Source organism: Spermophilus citellus, assembly GCF_964194105.1.
Source record: "Spermophilus citellus genome assembly, chromosome: 5".
In the NCBI taxonomy this organism is placed as follows: Eukaryota; Metazoa; Chordata; class Mammalia; order Rodentia; family Sciuridae; genus Spermophilus; species Spermophilus citellus.
The window spans coordinates 47475118-47492030 of record NC_138186.1 but is presented as its reverse complement, the minus strand read 5'-3'; the positions used below and the strand labels follow the sequence as shown (position 1 = coordinate 47492030).

The 16913-nt window shown below is 45.2% G+C and overlaps 2 protein-coding genes across 2 annotated transcripts; both read right to left on the bottom strand.

Annotated features, from left to right (window-relative positions):
* Positions 1-2825: 2825 nt before the first annotated feature.
* LOC308648921 (heat shock 70 kDa protein 1-like) lies at positions 2826-5347 on the bottom strand. The gene has a single exon (XM_081294124.1). It carries the CDS (start codon positions 5330-5332, stop codon positions 3191-3193), a length of 2142 nt encoding a protein of 713 aa, XP_081150250.1. The 5' UTR covers positions 5333-5347; the 3' UTR covers positions 2826-3190.
* Positions 5348-8946: 3599 nt separating this feature from the next.
* Positions 8947-9555, bottom strand: LOC308648979 (transcription elongation factor A protein-like 9). The gene has a single exon (XM_081294225.1). It carries the CDS (start codon positions 9452-9454, stop codon positions 9140-9142), a length of 315 nt encoding a protein of 104 aa, XP_081150351.1. The 5' UTR covers positions 9455-9555; the 3' UTR covers positions 8947-9139.
* Positions 9556-16913: the final 7358 nt, after the last annotated feature.

Here is a 16913-nt window from a genome sequence, read left to right as displayed (position 1 = left end):
GCTGAGGATCGAACCCCGGCCGCACGCATGCCAGGCGAGCGCGCTACCGCTTGAGCCACATCCCCAGCCCCATACCTGGCCCTTTCAATTTTTTTTTTTTTTTAATTTTAAATGAGACAGAGTCTTGCAAATAGCTGAGGTTGGTGCTGAATCTGTGATTCTCCTGTCTCAGTCTCCCACATTGCTGGGATTACAGCACCATTTTTTTTTTCTTTCTCCCCAATTTGATTCTTTTTTTTTGGTACTGGGTATTGAACTCAGGGGCACTCGACCACTGAACCACATCCCCAAGCCTATCTTGTATTTTATTTAGAGACAGGGTCTCACTGAGTTGCTTAGCACCTAGCCATTGCTTAGGCTGGCTTTGAACTCATGATCCTCCTACCTCAGCCTTCCCAACCACTGGGATTACAGGCCTGCAGCACTGTGTTGGGCTCATTCTATTCTTTAAAAATATTTTATTAGTTGTTGGTGGCCTTTTATTTATTTTTATGTGGTGCTGAGAATCGAACCCAGTGTCTCACAGGTGCTAGGCAAGCGCTGTACCACTGAGCCACAACCTTGGGCCCTCATTCTATTTTTATGCTATGAATTGATTGCAGGCATTGTACATGCCAGACAAGCCTCTACCATTAAACTATATCCTAAGCCCCCAAATGATTTTCTTATACCACTAGAGTGGAGAATGATGGTTCTAATGGCTTGAAGATAAAGGATTTTTTTTCCCTCTAATGCCTGTTAAAAAAAAGGGGGAGGGTGGGTAGAAAGCCCCAATTCCAGCTGCTACAATAGTGACACTGCATTTCCCATATGCTGAGTCAGTGGTTATTATTATTATAGCCCACCTTTCTTGCAAGCAAAACAAGCCTTTGAGAACTGGTCTGGGGCTGGGGATATAACTTAGTTGGTAAAGTGCTTCCTTCATACTCACCAGGCCTTAGGTTCAATCCCCAGCACCATACACACACAAAAAAAAATTGGTCCAGAAACCAAACTATTTTCCTTTTCATTGACAAGCTTCCAAGAAAGCATTCTATATTGATATTTTTAGAACATTTTATTTTCCCACAGGGTAAGGACTGTATGAAAGGTTTATCATGGAATGCCAGTCTGTTGCTGGATGCAGTGGTATACAACTGTAATTCAGTGACTTGAAAGGCTAAAACAGGAGGATCCCAAGTTCAAAACTAGCCTCCATAACTTAGGGAGGCCCAAAATAACTTAGTGAGACCCTGTCTCCAGAAAAAAAAAAAAATACTGGTGATGTGGCTCAATAGTTAAGCACCCCCGAGTTCAATCCCCCCCACACCAAAAAAAGAAAAAAAAAAGTAATGCAAATCTTGCTAATCTGTTCAATTCCAAGCTGCCAGTTTGAGGATAATGAGATTCTCAAGATTAAAGGAGGTTAAGGACACCTAACTGCTACAGCAGGAAGAATCCTAAGGGAAGAGAATCAGGAGGATGAGGAAAGCCCACTATTAACTTGATTTTTCCCAGCTCTACGCTGTGCAGCATTTAAAAAATATATATATTTTTACTTGTAGATGGACAAAATATCTTTATTTTTACGTGAAGCTGACACTCAAACTAGGCAAGTGCTCTATTACTGAGCTACAAAGCCCCCTGTGCACCATTTTTCTTCATCTCTTTCGTCATAATTAAATCTATTTTACACTGCTATTGCTCAAGACTACTGATTGTGATGAGCTGAGGTTGTGGCTCAGTGGTAGAGTGCTTGCCTAGCATGTGTGAGGCACTGGGTTTGATCCCAGGCACCAGATTTAAAAAAAACAAAGAAAGAAAAAAAAAGACTACTGATTACTAAATCTGGGGTAAAACCATCACCAAAAAGGAATATTATGCAAGGAGATCCAGGAAGTGGGGGGGAAATTTTAGTTCTAAAACCATCACCTATTACTCTCTGCTCATGGCCTAGATTCAGCTGAAGTGACTAGCTCCACATACTAAACTGTGAAAAAATAACTTTTAAAATACCTAACATAGAACTTTGGGGCTGTGGCTGGGCAGTAGAGCGCTCATCTAGCATGTGAGAGGCCCTGGGTTCGATCCTCAGCACCAAATAAAATAAATAAACAAAACAAGGGTATTGTGTTCAACTCCAGCTAAAAAATAAATATTAAAAAAAAAAAAACCTAATGTAGACAGTGGTGGTAGGAAGACCAGAGGGTGAACACAAAGGATCTAGGTATGGTGTATATTATCTCTCTCCTCCATAATCCAAATTGGTTAATTTGGATCTAGGGTGATCATGGCTAAAAATGTTGTTTGTCTATTTGCATTTCTGTGCAAAATGATGTTAGAACTTTGAAGCAAGTCCATTTATACAAAATAGTTCAGGAGGAAGCTACCAATGCTAACAATCTACAGAAATGGTGCTTGGTTATCCAGTTGGGATTTCAGAGCCAGAGTTGAACTTGCAACTCATTGTTGATGTTTGTCCACAGCTGTCACCTACATCAAAGTCTGGATAGCAGGTAAGACAGCAATGAAATGTGAAGCTTCGGATTTAGAATAAGCACAGATGTGCCCCTTTGGACAGTGCCTTTCTCCATTTCCAGTTATTAACCCATACCAATCTTTCATCCCACAAAACCCTATTTACCCATAAAATAAATCCCACTTGCATGGAAATGAGTACCTGACAATTTTTTTTCTCCCCATATATAAATTCTAACAAAAGTGTCCAGAATCATGACTCCTATGTGTCCCTCTCCTTCAGTACTGCTGTCCTGGTCTTCAAGTATCTATAGAATTCACACATACGAAGAATGCATTTTTTTCCTCCACAAATACAAACAGGCAAGCACAGTTCTAAAAATTTTATTTTTCCTTTAGTTATAAAAAAAAAAAAATTTCCCTGATCTTGTAGCGTTGCAAAGCAAAAACTGTAACACAGGGTGGCAGTGTTGATATGAAGACAAGAAAAAAGAGGAAAACATCCTCACAGTGTTAACTTACATTAAACCTAAAGAACACATGGCTTACACCACAAAAATATAATGACATTCAGCTACAGTTACCATCCAGATACAACAGTCACTTTAGAAAAAAGTCAGCAGCAGAAAACTGAAGTTGGATAACAACAGAGGGCAAACAGCAAAGCCCTGGAGTCCCAACAGTGGGTCTCAACGACAGGAAAAACATGGAGGGAGGGAAGAAGGAAAGACCTCTAATCCACCTCCTCGATGGTGGGGCCCGATCCAGAGCCCCCTTTGGGGGCCTGAGCTCCAAAGCCTCCAGCCCCGGGGCCACCCGCACCCTGGTACAGTCCACTGATGATGGGGTTACACACCTGCTCCAGCTCCTTCCTCTTGTGCTCAAATTCATCCTTCTCGGCCAGGGTGTTGGCGTCCAGCCAGGAAAGGACCTCCTGGCACTTGTCCAGCACCTTCTTCTTGTCGGCCTCGCTGATCTTGCCCTTGAGCCCCTCGTCCTCCACGGCGCTCTTCATGTTGAAGGCATAGGACTCCAGGGCGTTCTTGGCAGACACCCTCTCGCGCTGCACCTCGTCCTCGGCCTTGTACTTCTCTGCCTCCTGCACCATGCGCTCGATCTCCTCCTTGCTCAGGCGGCCCTTGTCATTGGTGATGGTGATCTTGTTGGCCTTGCCCGTGCTCTTGTCGGTGGCCGTGACGTTCAGGATGCCGTTGGCGTCGATGTCAAAGGTCACCTCGATCTGGGGCACGCCCCTGGGGGCAGGGGGGATGCCGCTCAGCTCGAAGCGCCCCAGCAGGTTGTTGTCTCGCGTCATGGCCCGCTCGCCCTCATACACCTGGATCAACACCCCGGGCTGGTTGTCCGAGTACGTGGTGAAGATCTGCGTCTGCTTGGTGGGGATGGTGGAGTTGCGCTTGATCAGGGCGGTCATCACGCCCCCGGCCGTCTCCAGCCCCAGCGACAGGGGCGCCACGTCCAGCAGCAGCAGGTCCTGCACGTTCTCTGACTTGTCCCCCATCAGGATGGCGGCCTGCACCGCCGCCCCGTAGGCCACCGCCTCATCAGGGTTGATGCTCTTATTGAGGTCGCGGCCGTTGAAGAAGTCTTGCAGCAGCTTCTGCACCTTGGGGATGCGGGTGGAGCCGCCCACCAGCACCAGGTCGTGGATCTGCGCCTTGTCCAGCTTGGCGTCGCGCAGGGCCTTCTCCACCGGCTCCAGGGTGCCACGGAACAGGTCGGAGCACAGCTCCTCGAACCTCGCCCTGGTGATGGACGTGTAGAAGTCGATGCCCTCGAACAGGGAGTCGATCTCCAGGCTGGCCTGCGTGCTGGACGACAGGGTCCTCTTGGCCCTCTCGCAGGCGGTGCGCAGCCGCCTCACAGCTCGCTTGTTCTGGCTGATGTCCTTCTTGTGTTTCCTCTTGAACTCCTCCACGAAGTGGTTCACCAGCCGGTTGTCGAAGTCCTCCCCGCCCAGGTGCGTGTCGCCGGCAGTGGCCTTCACCTCGAAGATGCCGTCGTCGATCGTCAGGATGGACACGTCGAAGGTGCCCCCGCCCAGGTCAAAGATGAGCACGTTGCGCTCCCCCTTGCCGGTGCGGTCCAGGCCGTAGGCGATGGCGGCCGCCGTGGGCTCGTTGATGATCCTCAGCACGTTGAGCCCGGCGATCACGCCCGCGTCCTTGGTGGCCTGGCGCTGCGAGTCGTTGAAGTAGGCCGGCACGGTGATCACCGCGTTGGTCACAGGGTAGCCCAGGTACGCCTCGGCGATCTCCTTCATCTTGGTCAGCACCATGGAAGAGATCTCCTCCGGGTAGAACGCTTTGCTCTCGCCCTTGTAGCTCACCTGCACCTTGGGCTTGTCGCCGTCGTTGATCACCTGGAAGGGCCAGTGCTTCATGTCCGACTGCACCACCGGGTCGCCGAACTTGCGGCCGATCAGCCGCTTCGCGTCGAACACCGTGTTCTGCGGGTTCAGCGCCACCTGGTTCTTGGCCGCATCGCCGATGAGCCGCTCGGTGTCCGTGAAGGCCACGTAGCTGGGGGTGGTGCGGTTGCCCTGGTCGTTGGCGATGATCTCCACCTTGCCGTGCTGGAACACCCCCACGCAAGAGTAGGTGGTGCCCAGGTCGATGCCGATCGCCGTGGCTTTGGCCATGTCGGTGCCCCGCTCTCTGGGATCTAAGCTGAGCTTCTGGCTGCGGTGGGGGGACGCGACCCGCGAAGAAAAGCTCGGTCCTGGATGAAAGTCGAAAGCCGAAAGCCGACTGCTCGGGTGTGCGCTCACGGAAAGCTGGAAAGCCGCCTGTGCCAGCTGCTGCTGAGGCTCGCCGTTCCTCAGCCTGCCGCCCGCTGGGGCTTTATATGTTGCCATGGAGCCCCGCCTGCTCCCTCCCTGGCCAATCGCTGTGCCAGATGAGGCTGTCGGGACCGGAATGTTCCAGGGGTTTCTCCTGGCGTTCTGCCCCTGTCCTCCCAGGACCAATCAGAGGCGAGGGTGCCGCCCCTCCCCAGAACTCTCCAGACGCTTCTGGGGTTCACTGGAGGGGATCGGGGGCCCGGAGGGGAGGGCGAGTGCGGAGGGAAGAGGGAGGTTGTTGTCGCCTCCGTTTCCATGGCTTTGCTGGCGGCCAGCCCCTTAGAGTGAAATGACCGCAAGGGCCAGCTTTAGGCTTGGGTTGTAGGGCGGTGAGTCGCTGGTGGGAATCAAACGAGTTCTGGGTGTTTAAGGAAGGAATAAAGTCTCTCCACGGGACACCCAGGACACAGAAAGTCGCGGAGGTTTTAAGGAGGCGGGGTAATGGTGGACCAAAGAGACTGACTTGGCTGCGGATGGGAATGATGGATGGGCCAGAGGGCCTGCGCTACCTGAGGAATGCTTGGCTCCCCGCGCCAATCATAGGTTTAAAATGGGAGGGATTGAAGTAGGTGTCGGTGTTTCCGTCCGTCTGCCTCATCATTTTTTACCTATTCGAATGGAGTATCTTCTGATAGGGTGGGCGGCTTTGGATTCTGAAGAGAATAGTAGTGGTTTAAAAACATGGTGGTTAGAATGAGACAGTTCTCCGAATCTGAGGAAGGAAGTCTAGGGAGACCTGGGTGAGGCTGTGGTGCAAGCAGAGCTGGATTGGCCGCGCCCAGGGACCGGGGACCCATTTTGCCTCAGATTACAATCTGCTTTAGTAAGAAATTTTTTTTTCTTTTTTTTTTTTAGTGGAATGTGGACTGGCTTTAAAGACTCTTGGTCATCTCTTTCCCTCACGGAGTTCCAGCCACTCTCGCTCTCCTTTCTGCCTAGTCCTTAATTCCTGGTTCAGTCCCTGATGGTGGAGATTAACCTCCACGTTCTGAGTTTGATATTCTGCCTGTACCCACAACTCCTAGGCTGTTCACCACTTTCAGAGTAAATGTGACAGGGTGGTGAACCTTCACGGAAGGGGTTAGGGATGTTCTCTCTTCTTTAAAGGCATCACTTTCTTTGAAGGTAATAGTGGTTGGAACCCACATTCTAATTTATCTAGTTAAGTTTTTTATCCTAGATACCAACTTCCTGTTTTGAGTACAATTATATTTGATAATGTGTTTTTTTTGTTTGTGTGTGTGTGTGTGTGTGTATGTGTGTGTGTGTGTGTTTACTGGGGATTGAACGCAGGGGCACTCTTACCACTGGTAAACTGCCCCAGCCCTTTTTTATTTTTCAATTTTTATTTATTTATTTATTTTGTGATGCTGGGGCATCACCCTATTAACTGAGCTATATCCCAGTCCCTATTTTTAAATTTTTGAGACAGGGTCTCCTTAGGTTGCTCAAGAGTGGCCTTAACTTTCAATCCTTCTTCTGCAGCCTCCCAGATCGCTGGGATTACAGGCATGCCCCACCACACTGGCTACATTTGTTAATTTATTTTTTTCTTCATCCATTTTAGGGAGGAAAGACCCCTCGATAGTGCCTGAAATGAAAGTGTGAGGGCCATTTAAACATTGAATTAATTAACCCATGGATGAAAACACTTAATTGCAATACTCATATGTCCTGAGCATAGGTGGGAGGATGCAGTTTTATTTGCTTGATATCAGGGACTGAACTCAGGGTGCTTAACCATTGAACTACATCTCCCTTTTTTTTTTTTTTTAATTTTTGAGACAGGGTCTCACAGAGTTGTTAAGGTCCTGGCTAAATTGCTGAGGCCGCCTCAAATTTGCAATCCCCCAGTCTCAGCCTCCCAAATTGCTGGGATTACAGGCCACTACACCCAACTCAGAGGAGGCAATTTTTAATGAAGGATTTTGAACAGTGCTTCATATGGATAGGGACACAAACACACATACCTGTGCACTGTCTAAACATCTTCCTGGAATCAAGCATAGTTATTTTTTTCTTCAATTTGCTGATCTAAACTGATGTTGCAAAGAGATTGCTTCTGTGTGTGTGTGCGTGTGTAGGTAGACAAACTACTTTTACATTCAGATGCAGTTCTCTAATGACTCACCTCCTTAATCCAGTCAAACTGGTCAAACTTCAGGGATTTTCCATTACTCTCTCCAACTCTGGCAGGAGTTCCATTTTAACTGCCCAAAGTGTATCAGCATGTCCAGAGATACTCAAGACTTGCTCCCACCTTCTGGAATCCTGGGGTGCTTTTACCGCAGCTATACCCTCAGTCCTTTTTATATTTAATTTTAAAACAGAGTCTTTCTAAGTTGTAGTCAATCTACCTTTTGTGTCATGTTTCTCTGTGGACTGGTCTGGAAACCAACTATTTAGTTTTGGTGCTGGACATGGAACCATGGCCTTGTGCACACTATGCACACATTCTACTAACTAAGCCATACCCTTAGCTCTTCCTTGTCCATTTCCTGACAGGAAATGCTATGTAGGATGACTATAAGAACCTCAGAAGATTGGAGCCATATGGCACCAAAAACCAAAAATAACATACACACATGCACAAACAATAGACGTTTCATTAATTTTGGAATCAGGTTTTTATTGGTTTCCATGTTTGGAAGGAACAGGGCTCAGTATTCCAAAGTGGAAGGCTGTTAGGTACTTTTTTTTTTTTTTGGGGGGGGGGGTGCGGGGAGTAGTGGGGAATGAACTCAGGAGCACTGAGCCAAATTCCCAGCCCTATTTTGTATTTGATTTAGAGACAGGGTCTCACTGAGTTACTTAGCACCTCGAGTTTGCTGAGGCTGGCTTTGAACTCACAATCTTCCTGCCTCAGCCTCCTGAACTGCTGGGATTACTGGCATGCAGCATTGCACCCATCTTGTTAGGTGCTTTTAAGGGGGGAGATTAAGAATCCTAGCTGGGGCTGGGGTTGTAGCTCAGTGATAGAGTGCTTGCCTAACACATATGAGGTAGTAGTTTTAATTCTCAGCACCACATATAAATAAATTAAGGTACATGAACAACTGAAAAAAAATAAATGCTGGCTGCCATAGCATTAAATGAGGAGGGAGAGAGCCTTCTTCAGCCTGATGCTGCAAAATATTTTTTTTTTTAGTTATAAAATTTTATTATTTTAGCAACAACAATGTGTATTCATTTTAGGAATATGGAAAATACAAACAAGCAGAAGATTGTATTCATAATCCCATCACTGAAACTGAACTTTTTTTTTTTTTTTTTTTTGGCAGCACTGAGAATTGAACAAAGGAGTTCAATTTTCCACTAAGCTACATCCCCAGCCTTTTTTATTTTATGGCCAGGGTCTTGCTAAGTTGCAGAAGCTGGTGTTGAACTTGTGGTCCTCCTCTCCTGCCTCAGCCTCACAAATTGCTAGGAATATAGGCCTGTGCCACCATGCCCAGCTTGCCTTAACTTTTTTGTCTCTTATTCTTCCCAAGTTTTAATGAGCATATATGTAATATGCAAATGTACTTTTACCTTATTCAAAAATATGATATTCACATATTATTTAGTAACCTTCCCCCCCATTTTGTATGCTAACAGGAACCTCTTTTTTACAGTGAGTAAATCTTATTCAAAGACAGAGACTTGTAGATAGGTTCAAAATACAATAAACAATGAGATGCAGATAACAAGAGCTATATCTAAAACCACTAATAGCAACTGGTTAAAAGTAGAAAGATGGGCAAAGATATATCAGGAAAAATGCTAATAAAACGAAAGCTACATAGCAATGTTAATGTCAGATAAAACAGAAATCAAGGTAAACTACATCAAATAAGGGTAAGGATGGTTTCTATTGACCTTCCAACGCATCACTATAAGTTTGTTTCTTACTCTCCTTATCTCATCTATTTCATCCACTTCCCTAAACATATCCTCATTGCTCAAATGCCTGTTATGTATATCTTCTTTAAAATCCTGGAGAGATTGAATCAGCCTTTCTCTAAAAGTTTCTTCTGCGTTTTCCTCCTCCTCTGGTTCTTCCTCTTCCTCTGGCTTTTCCTCAGGCTTTGGCTCTTCCTCCAGCTTTGGTTCATTCTCATTGTCTGGTTTTTCTTCAATTTTCTGACAGGGTTTCATCTTGTGCCTCTCTTTCTTCTTTCCTGCTTATTCCTCTTTGAATGCAATTACTGGTATTGATCCGGTCTGCTTCTTTCTAGTACTTTTATAGCCTCGGAAGGTTCTAACACCTGCAAAATTCCAGCAAGTTGAATCCTTCCACTGGCCTCCGGCGCTGCCGCCAGCACTGCCGAAGGGAGCTGGTACCCAGACGGGAACAAGAACGAGACTCACTGCAAAATCTTTTTTTCTTTCTCTTTCCTTTTTCTTATAGTTTCTCAAACTGCACTGTTTTCTCTTCAATGCTATTGATTTTAAAAGATGGTATAATTCTACCTATATCCAGAAGAGACAACTGATAATGAAATCTAGAGTTAGGCACATTTGTTTTAAAATATTTTTTTAGTTGTAGATGAATACAATACCACAATGCCAGGCAAGCACTCTATCAACTGATATATATATATCCAGCCTGAAACTCCCCTCCTGCCTGCCCTATGCCTTTATTTTTTTTTATTTTTTTAAATATTTATTTATTTTAGTTATCGGCGGACACAACATCTTTGTTTGTATGTGGTGCTGAGGTTCGAATCCGGGCCGCACGCATGCCAGGCGAGCATGCTACCACTTGAGCCACATCCCCAGCCCCTTATGCCTTTATTTTATTTATTTATTTTTATGTGGTGCTGAGGATCAAACCTAGTGCCTCATACATGCTAGGCAAGTGTCCTACCACTGAGCCACAACCCCAGTCCCAAGAGTTAGGCATTCTTAACAACCTAAGGCTTCAATAATATGGGAAGAGATTTTCAGCCTCATGGGGATGGGGAGGGGGGTACAAAACCTCTGGGAAGGGAAAGACTGGGCTTGTGTCTGGATTCTACTTTTGTTCAGGTTTCCTTTTCTTTTTTTAAAAAAAACAAAATACTTGAAGTTGACTAAATAACATAAATTTCTCTATGCTCATCTCTAAAACAAAATATCTATTTCATAGGATGGTGATATTGAGTAACAGGAACACATTTTAGTGACTGTTACATAGTAGATGCTCAGAAGTTTGCTCCATTCTCCCTTATTTTTTCCTGTGGCCTCCATATCCTCAGGTCAGACTTCCTAGTCTTTTTTTTTTTTTTTAAGTTTCTACTTTTAGATGGACACAATACCTTTATTTTATTTATTTATTTTTACATGATGAGATGGAACCCAGGGCCTCACACATACTAGGCAAGTGCTCTACCACTGAGCTATAGCCCCTTCCTAATCATTCTTATTGAGGTGCTTACAAGGTTGGAGACTACTACCAGGACTATAGCATTATTTTCATGGCATTAGTGGGGACTGAACCCAGGGCATCTTCATGCTAGGGAGGCACTCTGCCACTGAGCTACTTCCCTAGCCCTATGGCATTACTTTTTGCATAATGTAAGTACAGATTCAAGATCTTTTTTTTTTTTTTTTTTTTTTTTTTTCTGGTACCGAGGATTGAACCCAGGGGTGCTCAACCACTGAGACACATCCCCAGCCCCTTTTTTTATTTTGTTTGGAGACAGGGTCTCATGAGATGCTAAATGTCTCGCTAAATATCTGAGGCTGGTTTTGAATTCACAATCCTCCTGCCTTAGCCTCGGGAGCCTCTGGGATTACAGGCATGCTTCCTTGCACCCGCCCCCACACACCCCCCCCCCCTTCAAGATCTTTAGTCACAAGCCATTCAATTAAACCTTTTCGTTTTCAAAAAATGGGCACAAAAGATCAAAGCAGGTCAATATCTTGATCTATTCACCCAGATGGTAATTGTACACCTTCTTATACAGGAGTATAATCTGATCTTTTTGTTTTCCCAAAAGAGGAAACAAATGGACACAGAGCCAAAAAATGAGTAGATGGTAGGCCTGTGTGAGCATTAGGGACACCATGGGTATGTGACCAGCCTGAAACTCCCCTCCTGCCTGCCCTGTGCCTTTTTGGGCCATTCCCCATACCATCAGCTCAAGTCTTCTCGACCTTCCAGCTTCTTCCAGCCCCTCCTCCCTGTTTCTCTAGAACTGACTGCTTAGTCAGAAATAGGGAAAAGGAGGGGGGAGCCTTATTGCCATGCCAAGCCTGGCACACAGTTCTCGGAATCTTCTGGATATTAAATGTAGAGTTCTGACTAAGCTTGATGTTCTAGGGCGGGGTTGAGGGGTAGGGAGCAGTTTGTTTGTTTAGGAGTGTTCCTAAGAATAACAACAGGGCGGTCCCCGCTTTGAGATCAGAAAACTCGAGACAGGTCTGAGCATAGTCAGAGCTAGGGCAAAAGGCGCCCACGCCTGACGTCCCGAGAAAACAACGGGAGGAGCGGGCGGGGCGGTCGCCGGGGTCACGAGGGTCGCTGGGCCTCCTGGCCAGTGCCTGCAATTTCCGAGTCCCCGTCCCCATCCCCACCCCAACCAGGGTTAAGGAGAGACCTTTAAGAGTTTTTCTCATACCGCTAGAGAACTTTTTGTTTGTTTTGAGACGGAGTCTCGCTGAGTTGCCCAGGTTGGCTGGGAACTCCCAGGCTAGAGCCATCCTTAGTCCCTCTGCCACCCGAGTGGCTGCGACCACTAATTTATCAGGCGGAAATTTGGGAAACTTTCGTAACTTTTACTCAACCAGATGAATTAGGCGGCCAGAGGCGAGAAAACAATGTCCCCACCGTTAAAGCTTGTATAGGTGTGGGCGAGGACCGGCGACCAACGGTAGCGGCGAGGATGGGATCTGTGGGCTGCATGCGCCGCCACCTCACCGCCTCCCCAGGGGATCGAAGACTCTCGGGGGTGTTTCCCCGGTGTCCGGGCTCCTGGACTGCCTCACGCTGTTCCCCGGCTCCATCCCTCCCTAGCCCTCTCCGGCAGAACTTGATCTGGCCGATAAGGGGCGGGCTTGCCTCAGCGTCCTGAATCGCCCGGCTGCCACCCCTTAACGTCCATTTAAATACCAAGTGCAAGGAAAGGGAGAAGGTTTGGTGGGCTTGCTCTTTCAGACTGGTGGACTGATGTGGAGAGTTAGTTTCTTATTCCTACGTAAGACTCGCTCGCTCCCTTGAAATCGGCAATACTGGTTTCTAGCCTTAAATAACTTTAAATAACTCCATCTCCTCCTTTATTAAAAACCCTGTACCTGCCCACTTTTTTCCACATTTGTAAAAAATGATTGTTTTCTTTGGTATCCTTTCTTCATCTTTGGAGGGTGTCAGAACCTTGGTTCTAAGACCAGGAATAACAGCAAATGTATGTTGCCAGTAAAGCATACCCTGGGTTCAAATGCCCGGGTGTTTTCTGAGGCCCATAGGAAAGCAGGACGGGGAGGATACTTGATTTTAATAGCAGTGTTTTTATTTAACTTGTGGTGCTGGGGATCAAACCCAGGGCCTTGTGCATGCAGGGCAAGCACCCTGCCAACTGAGCTATATCCCCAGCCCAGGTACTGATTTTGAAAATTCTTTCCACACCTACAGTTATTTTTCCTGATAAACCTCTCCTCCATCAAAGTACCTTTGATGCCCCAAATATCACTTCTTCCATATGTAGTACTTCATTCTCTTTATTAATTCTGCAATTCTTCCAGCCTGATTTCCTTGAGGTTATAAAGTCAACATTTCAAAGTATTCGTTGCTAGAGTATGCAGGCAGGCAATAACTTATTGTTTTAATTAAGCATCTGCCAATAACCTTGATTGACTTGGCCATTGGAAGCTCTTATTTTCTCCATTAATGTTGTTTCTGAAGATTTCTCTTATCAAACTGGGATTTATAGGTAGGTCCTTCCCTCACCGCCCCCTCCCAATCCCGCTCACCCTTTCCTCAATATAGGGATAATGGTGTTTAGAGGGCCACTTGTCTAGAGATAATGATCATAAATGCTACCCCAGGTCCAGGGGGGAAAGACTGTCCTATAATAAATCCATATTTCCATGAAGATTGATTTACATTTTGCTACAGTTCAGCTATCATGAGGTTTAAATGTCTCTATTGGCTGGCTGGAAACCTAAGCATCTCTGAAAGATTCCTTCTCCATTTACAGTGCAAGATCTTCCTGCATATGCCTTTTTCATAATACTGGATTTTCTTTAAAGCCACTATTTAGTAAAAGGATTAATGGGCTTTGAGGTACACATCAGCTCACAAAATGCTTTTATGTAATACCAATAGTTTTACACTACTGGAGATTCCATACAGGGTGTGGCACATGCTAGTAGGCAAGCACCCTACCACTGAGTTAGACCCTCAGCCCTTTTTTATACTGAGTCAGACTCTTGCTAAATTGCCCAGACTGGCCTGAAACTTCAGATGCTTCTGCCTCAGCTTCCCCGGTATCTGCAATTATAAGTGTGTGCCATTATTCCAGCTCAATTTAATTTTTGAATTATCTTTTGTTGACACATTCACTAATAGGCTGGGCAGAGTGGCTCATGCCTATAATCCCAGCAAGGCAGGAGGATTGGAAATTTGAGGCCTACCTCAGTAACTTACCAAGGCCCTAAGCAATTTAGCGAAACCCTATTTCAAAATTTTAAAAATGGGCCAGGTGTGGTGGCACACATCTGTAAAACCAGCAACTCAGGAGGATTTTAAGTTTGAGATCAGCTGCAGCAATTTAGCAAGGCCCTAAGCAATTTAATGAGACCCTGTCACAAAAAGTTTTTTAAAAAGGGCTGAAAAGTGGTTCAGTGGTTAAACACCCCTGGGTTCAATCTCTGGTACCAAAAAAAGGGGTGTAAAGGGCTGGCAATGTAGCTTGGTGGCAAAGAACCCGAGTCAGTACCAAAAAAAGAATAAAAAATTTACAAACATGTTGTGATATAGCTCAGTGGTAGAGTGCTTGCCTGGCATGTACAAGGTTTGATCACCAGTACTATAAATAATTCACTTATTTAAAATTAACCATTTTTATTTATTTATTTTATTTTTGTACTGGGGATTGAACTCAGGGGCACTCAACCACTGAGCCACATCTCCAGCCCTATTTTGTGTATTTTTTATTTTATTTTATTTTTTTAATATTTATTTTTTAGTTTTTGGTGGACACAACATCTTTATTTTATTTTTATGTGGTGCTGAGGATCGAACCCAGCGCTCCGCACATGCCAGGCAAGGCGCTACCACTTGAACCACATCCACAGCCCCCCCGATTTTGTATTTTATTAGAGACATGATCTCACTGAGTTGCTAACCCCTCATCTTTGCTGAGGCTGGCTTTGAACTCACAATCCTCCTGTCTCAGCCTCTGGAACTGAGCCACCAGGTTTACAGGCATGTGCCACCAAGCCTGGCTACTTTAAAAATTTTTTTGAGGGGCTGGTGTTGTGGCTCAGGGGTAGAATGCTCACCTAGCATGTTCAGGGCCCTGGGTTTGATCCTTAGCACCACATAAAAATAAACTAAAGGTATCTACAACTAAAAAATAAACATTTGAAAAAAATTTTGAGCAACCATTTTGAAGTGTGAAATTCAGTGATACTTAGTTCCTTCACAGTGTTCTGCATTCCAAAATACATATATTTTCATGTGGTGCTGGGGATGAAACCCAGGACCTTACCCATGCTAAGCATATGTTCTATCACTGAGCTATGTACCAGGACTTAGTTCCAAAATATTCTTTTTTTTTTTTATTGGTTGTTCAAAACATTACCAAAATATTTTCATCACTCCTAGAACTGATTGTTTTTGAGGCAAGATCTCACTAAGTCATCCAGACTGGCCTCAAACTCCTGGGCTTAGTGATTCTTTTGCCTCAGCCTCCCAATAGCAGTGATAATAAGTGTATCCTACCATGCCCAGCTCTACAGCCTCTTGTTTTGTTTGTGGTACTGGGGATTGAACCCAGGGCCCTGAACATGCTAGGTTATATACTAGCTCTTTTTATTTTTTGGTACTGGGGATTGAACTCAGGGGCACTCAACCACTGAGCCACATCCCCAGCCCTATTTTGTATTTTATTTAGAGACAGAGTCTCACTGAGTTGCTTAGCATCTCACCTTTGCTGAGGCTGGTTTTGAACTTGCAATCCTCCTGCCTCAGCCTCTGGGGTTGCTGTGATTACAGGATGCACCATCAGGCCTGGCCAACCAGGTCATCCTGAATTATTTTTAAAGAGCATCACTACCCAATCCTTGGGGATTATGGCAGGTGAAAACTCGGGGCTGTTAATTCTAAGATGCTAGCAGCAAGGACATGAAGCATTTCAAAAGAAAAAAAAAAAAAAGGGCAGGAGGGAGGGGTAGTTTGTATAGTTCAGGACTTCAAGTCACCCCCCCCACCACATGTATATAATATATATTATATAATTTTTTGTAGGTGGACACAATATCTTTATTTCATTTTTATGTGGTGCTGAGGATCAAACCCAGTGCCTCACATGTGCTAGGTGAGCACTCTACCACTAAGCCACAACCCAAGCCCCACCCCACATTTTTCTAAATTAATAAGTACTAACAGTTTATCATCATTCCTATTGTATAGTTGGCATAATTGTTTAGGAGTATACAGAGTAAAGATAAAAGGAGTAACTGACTGTAAAACTAGGGTAGTGCCGGGCTTGGTGGTGCACTCCTATAATCCTAGCAGCTCAGAGGCAGAGACAGAGGGATTGTGAGTTCAAAGCCAGCCTCAGCAATTTAGCAAAGATCTAAGCAACTCAGTGAGACCCTCTCTCTAAATGAAATACAAAAAAGGGTTGGGGATGTGGCTCAGTAGTGGAGTGCCCCCAAAATTTAATTCCCAGGACAAAAAACAAACAAAAAACCTAAGGTAGAAATAGAAGCTCAAACTAGACATGCATAAACAAAATCTGGTGGTGGACTTGCAATGGTATGGCAAAAACTTCTGAATTAGAAACCAGGTTGAACATCTTTGCTGAACCAATGATTTTTTTCCCCTTCCATTTAAGCAACTATAGTTGTTAGTAACTTATTAGTCTCCCCACAAGTCCACCTGTGAATGTCAGCAATACCTAAGGAAGTGTGGTAAAGTGAGAATAAAGTAACACACAAAAGGCCCCAGGTCCCAGTGTAGTGTCTGCACTACATTACAGCACTCAAATGTTGAGGTCTTTCTGCTACTGAGGCATATGTTCTCAGGTGACATCTCCCTAATGTGCTATCTGGGGTAGTTAAATGACAACTATTTTGGCATCCATTAAAAAATAACTTTAGACCAAAGCATCAAAAATCCCACTTTAAAAGATGACAGCCAGGGGGCTGGGGATGTGGCTCAAGCGATAGCGTGCTTGCCTGGCATGCGTGCGGCCAGGGTTCGATCCTCAGCACTACATACCAACGAAGATGTTGTGTCTGCCAAGAACTAAAAAATAAATATTAAAAAATTCTCTCTCTCTCTAAAAAAAAAAAAAAAAGATGACAGCCAGGGATGAGGGTAGTTAAGGCACTTGAGCATTTAATTCAGGAGCCAGAGCTTGTACTCTCACCTGCTGTCAATTCTTAAAGTTTGCAGACCACATAC

Excerpts from the sequence above, each read along its gene's own strand:
- LOC308648921 (XM_081294124.1), bottom strand. The coding sequence starts at position 5,332 with ATGGCAACATATAAAGCCCCAGCGGGCGGCAGGCTGAGGAACGGCGAG.
- LOC308648979 (XM_081294225.1), bottom strand. The coding sequence starts at position 9,454 with ATGAAACCCTGTCAGAAAATTGAAGAAAAACCAGACAATGAGAATGAA.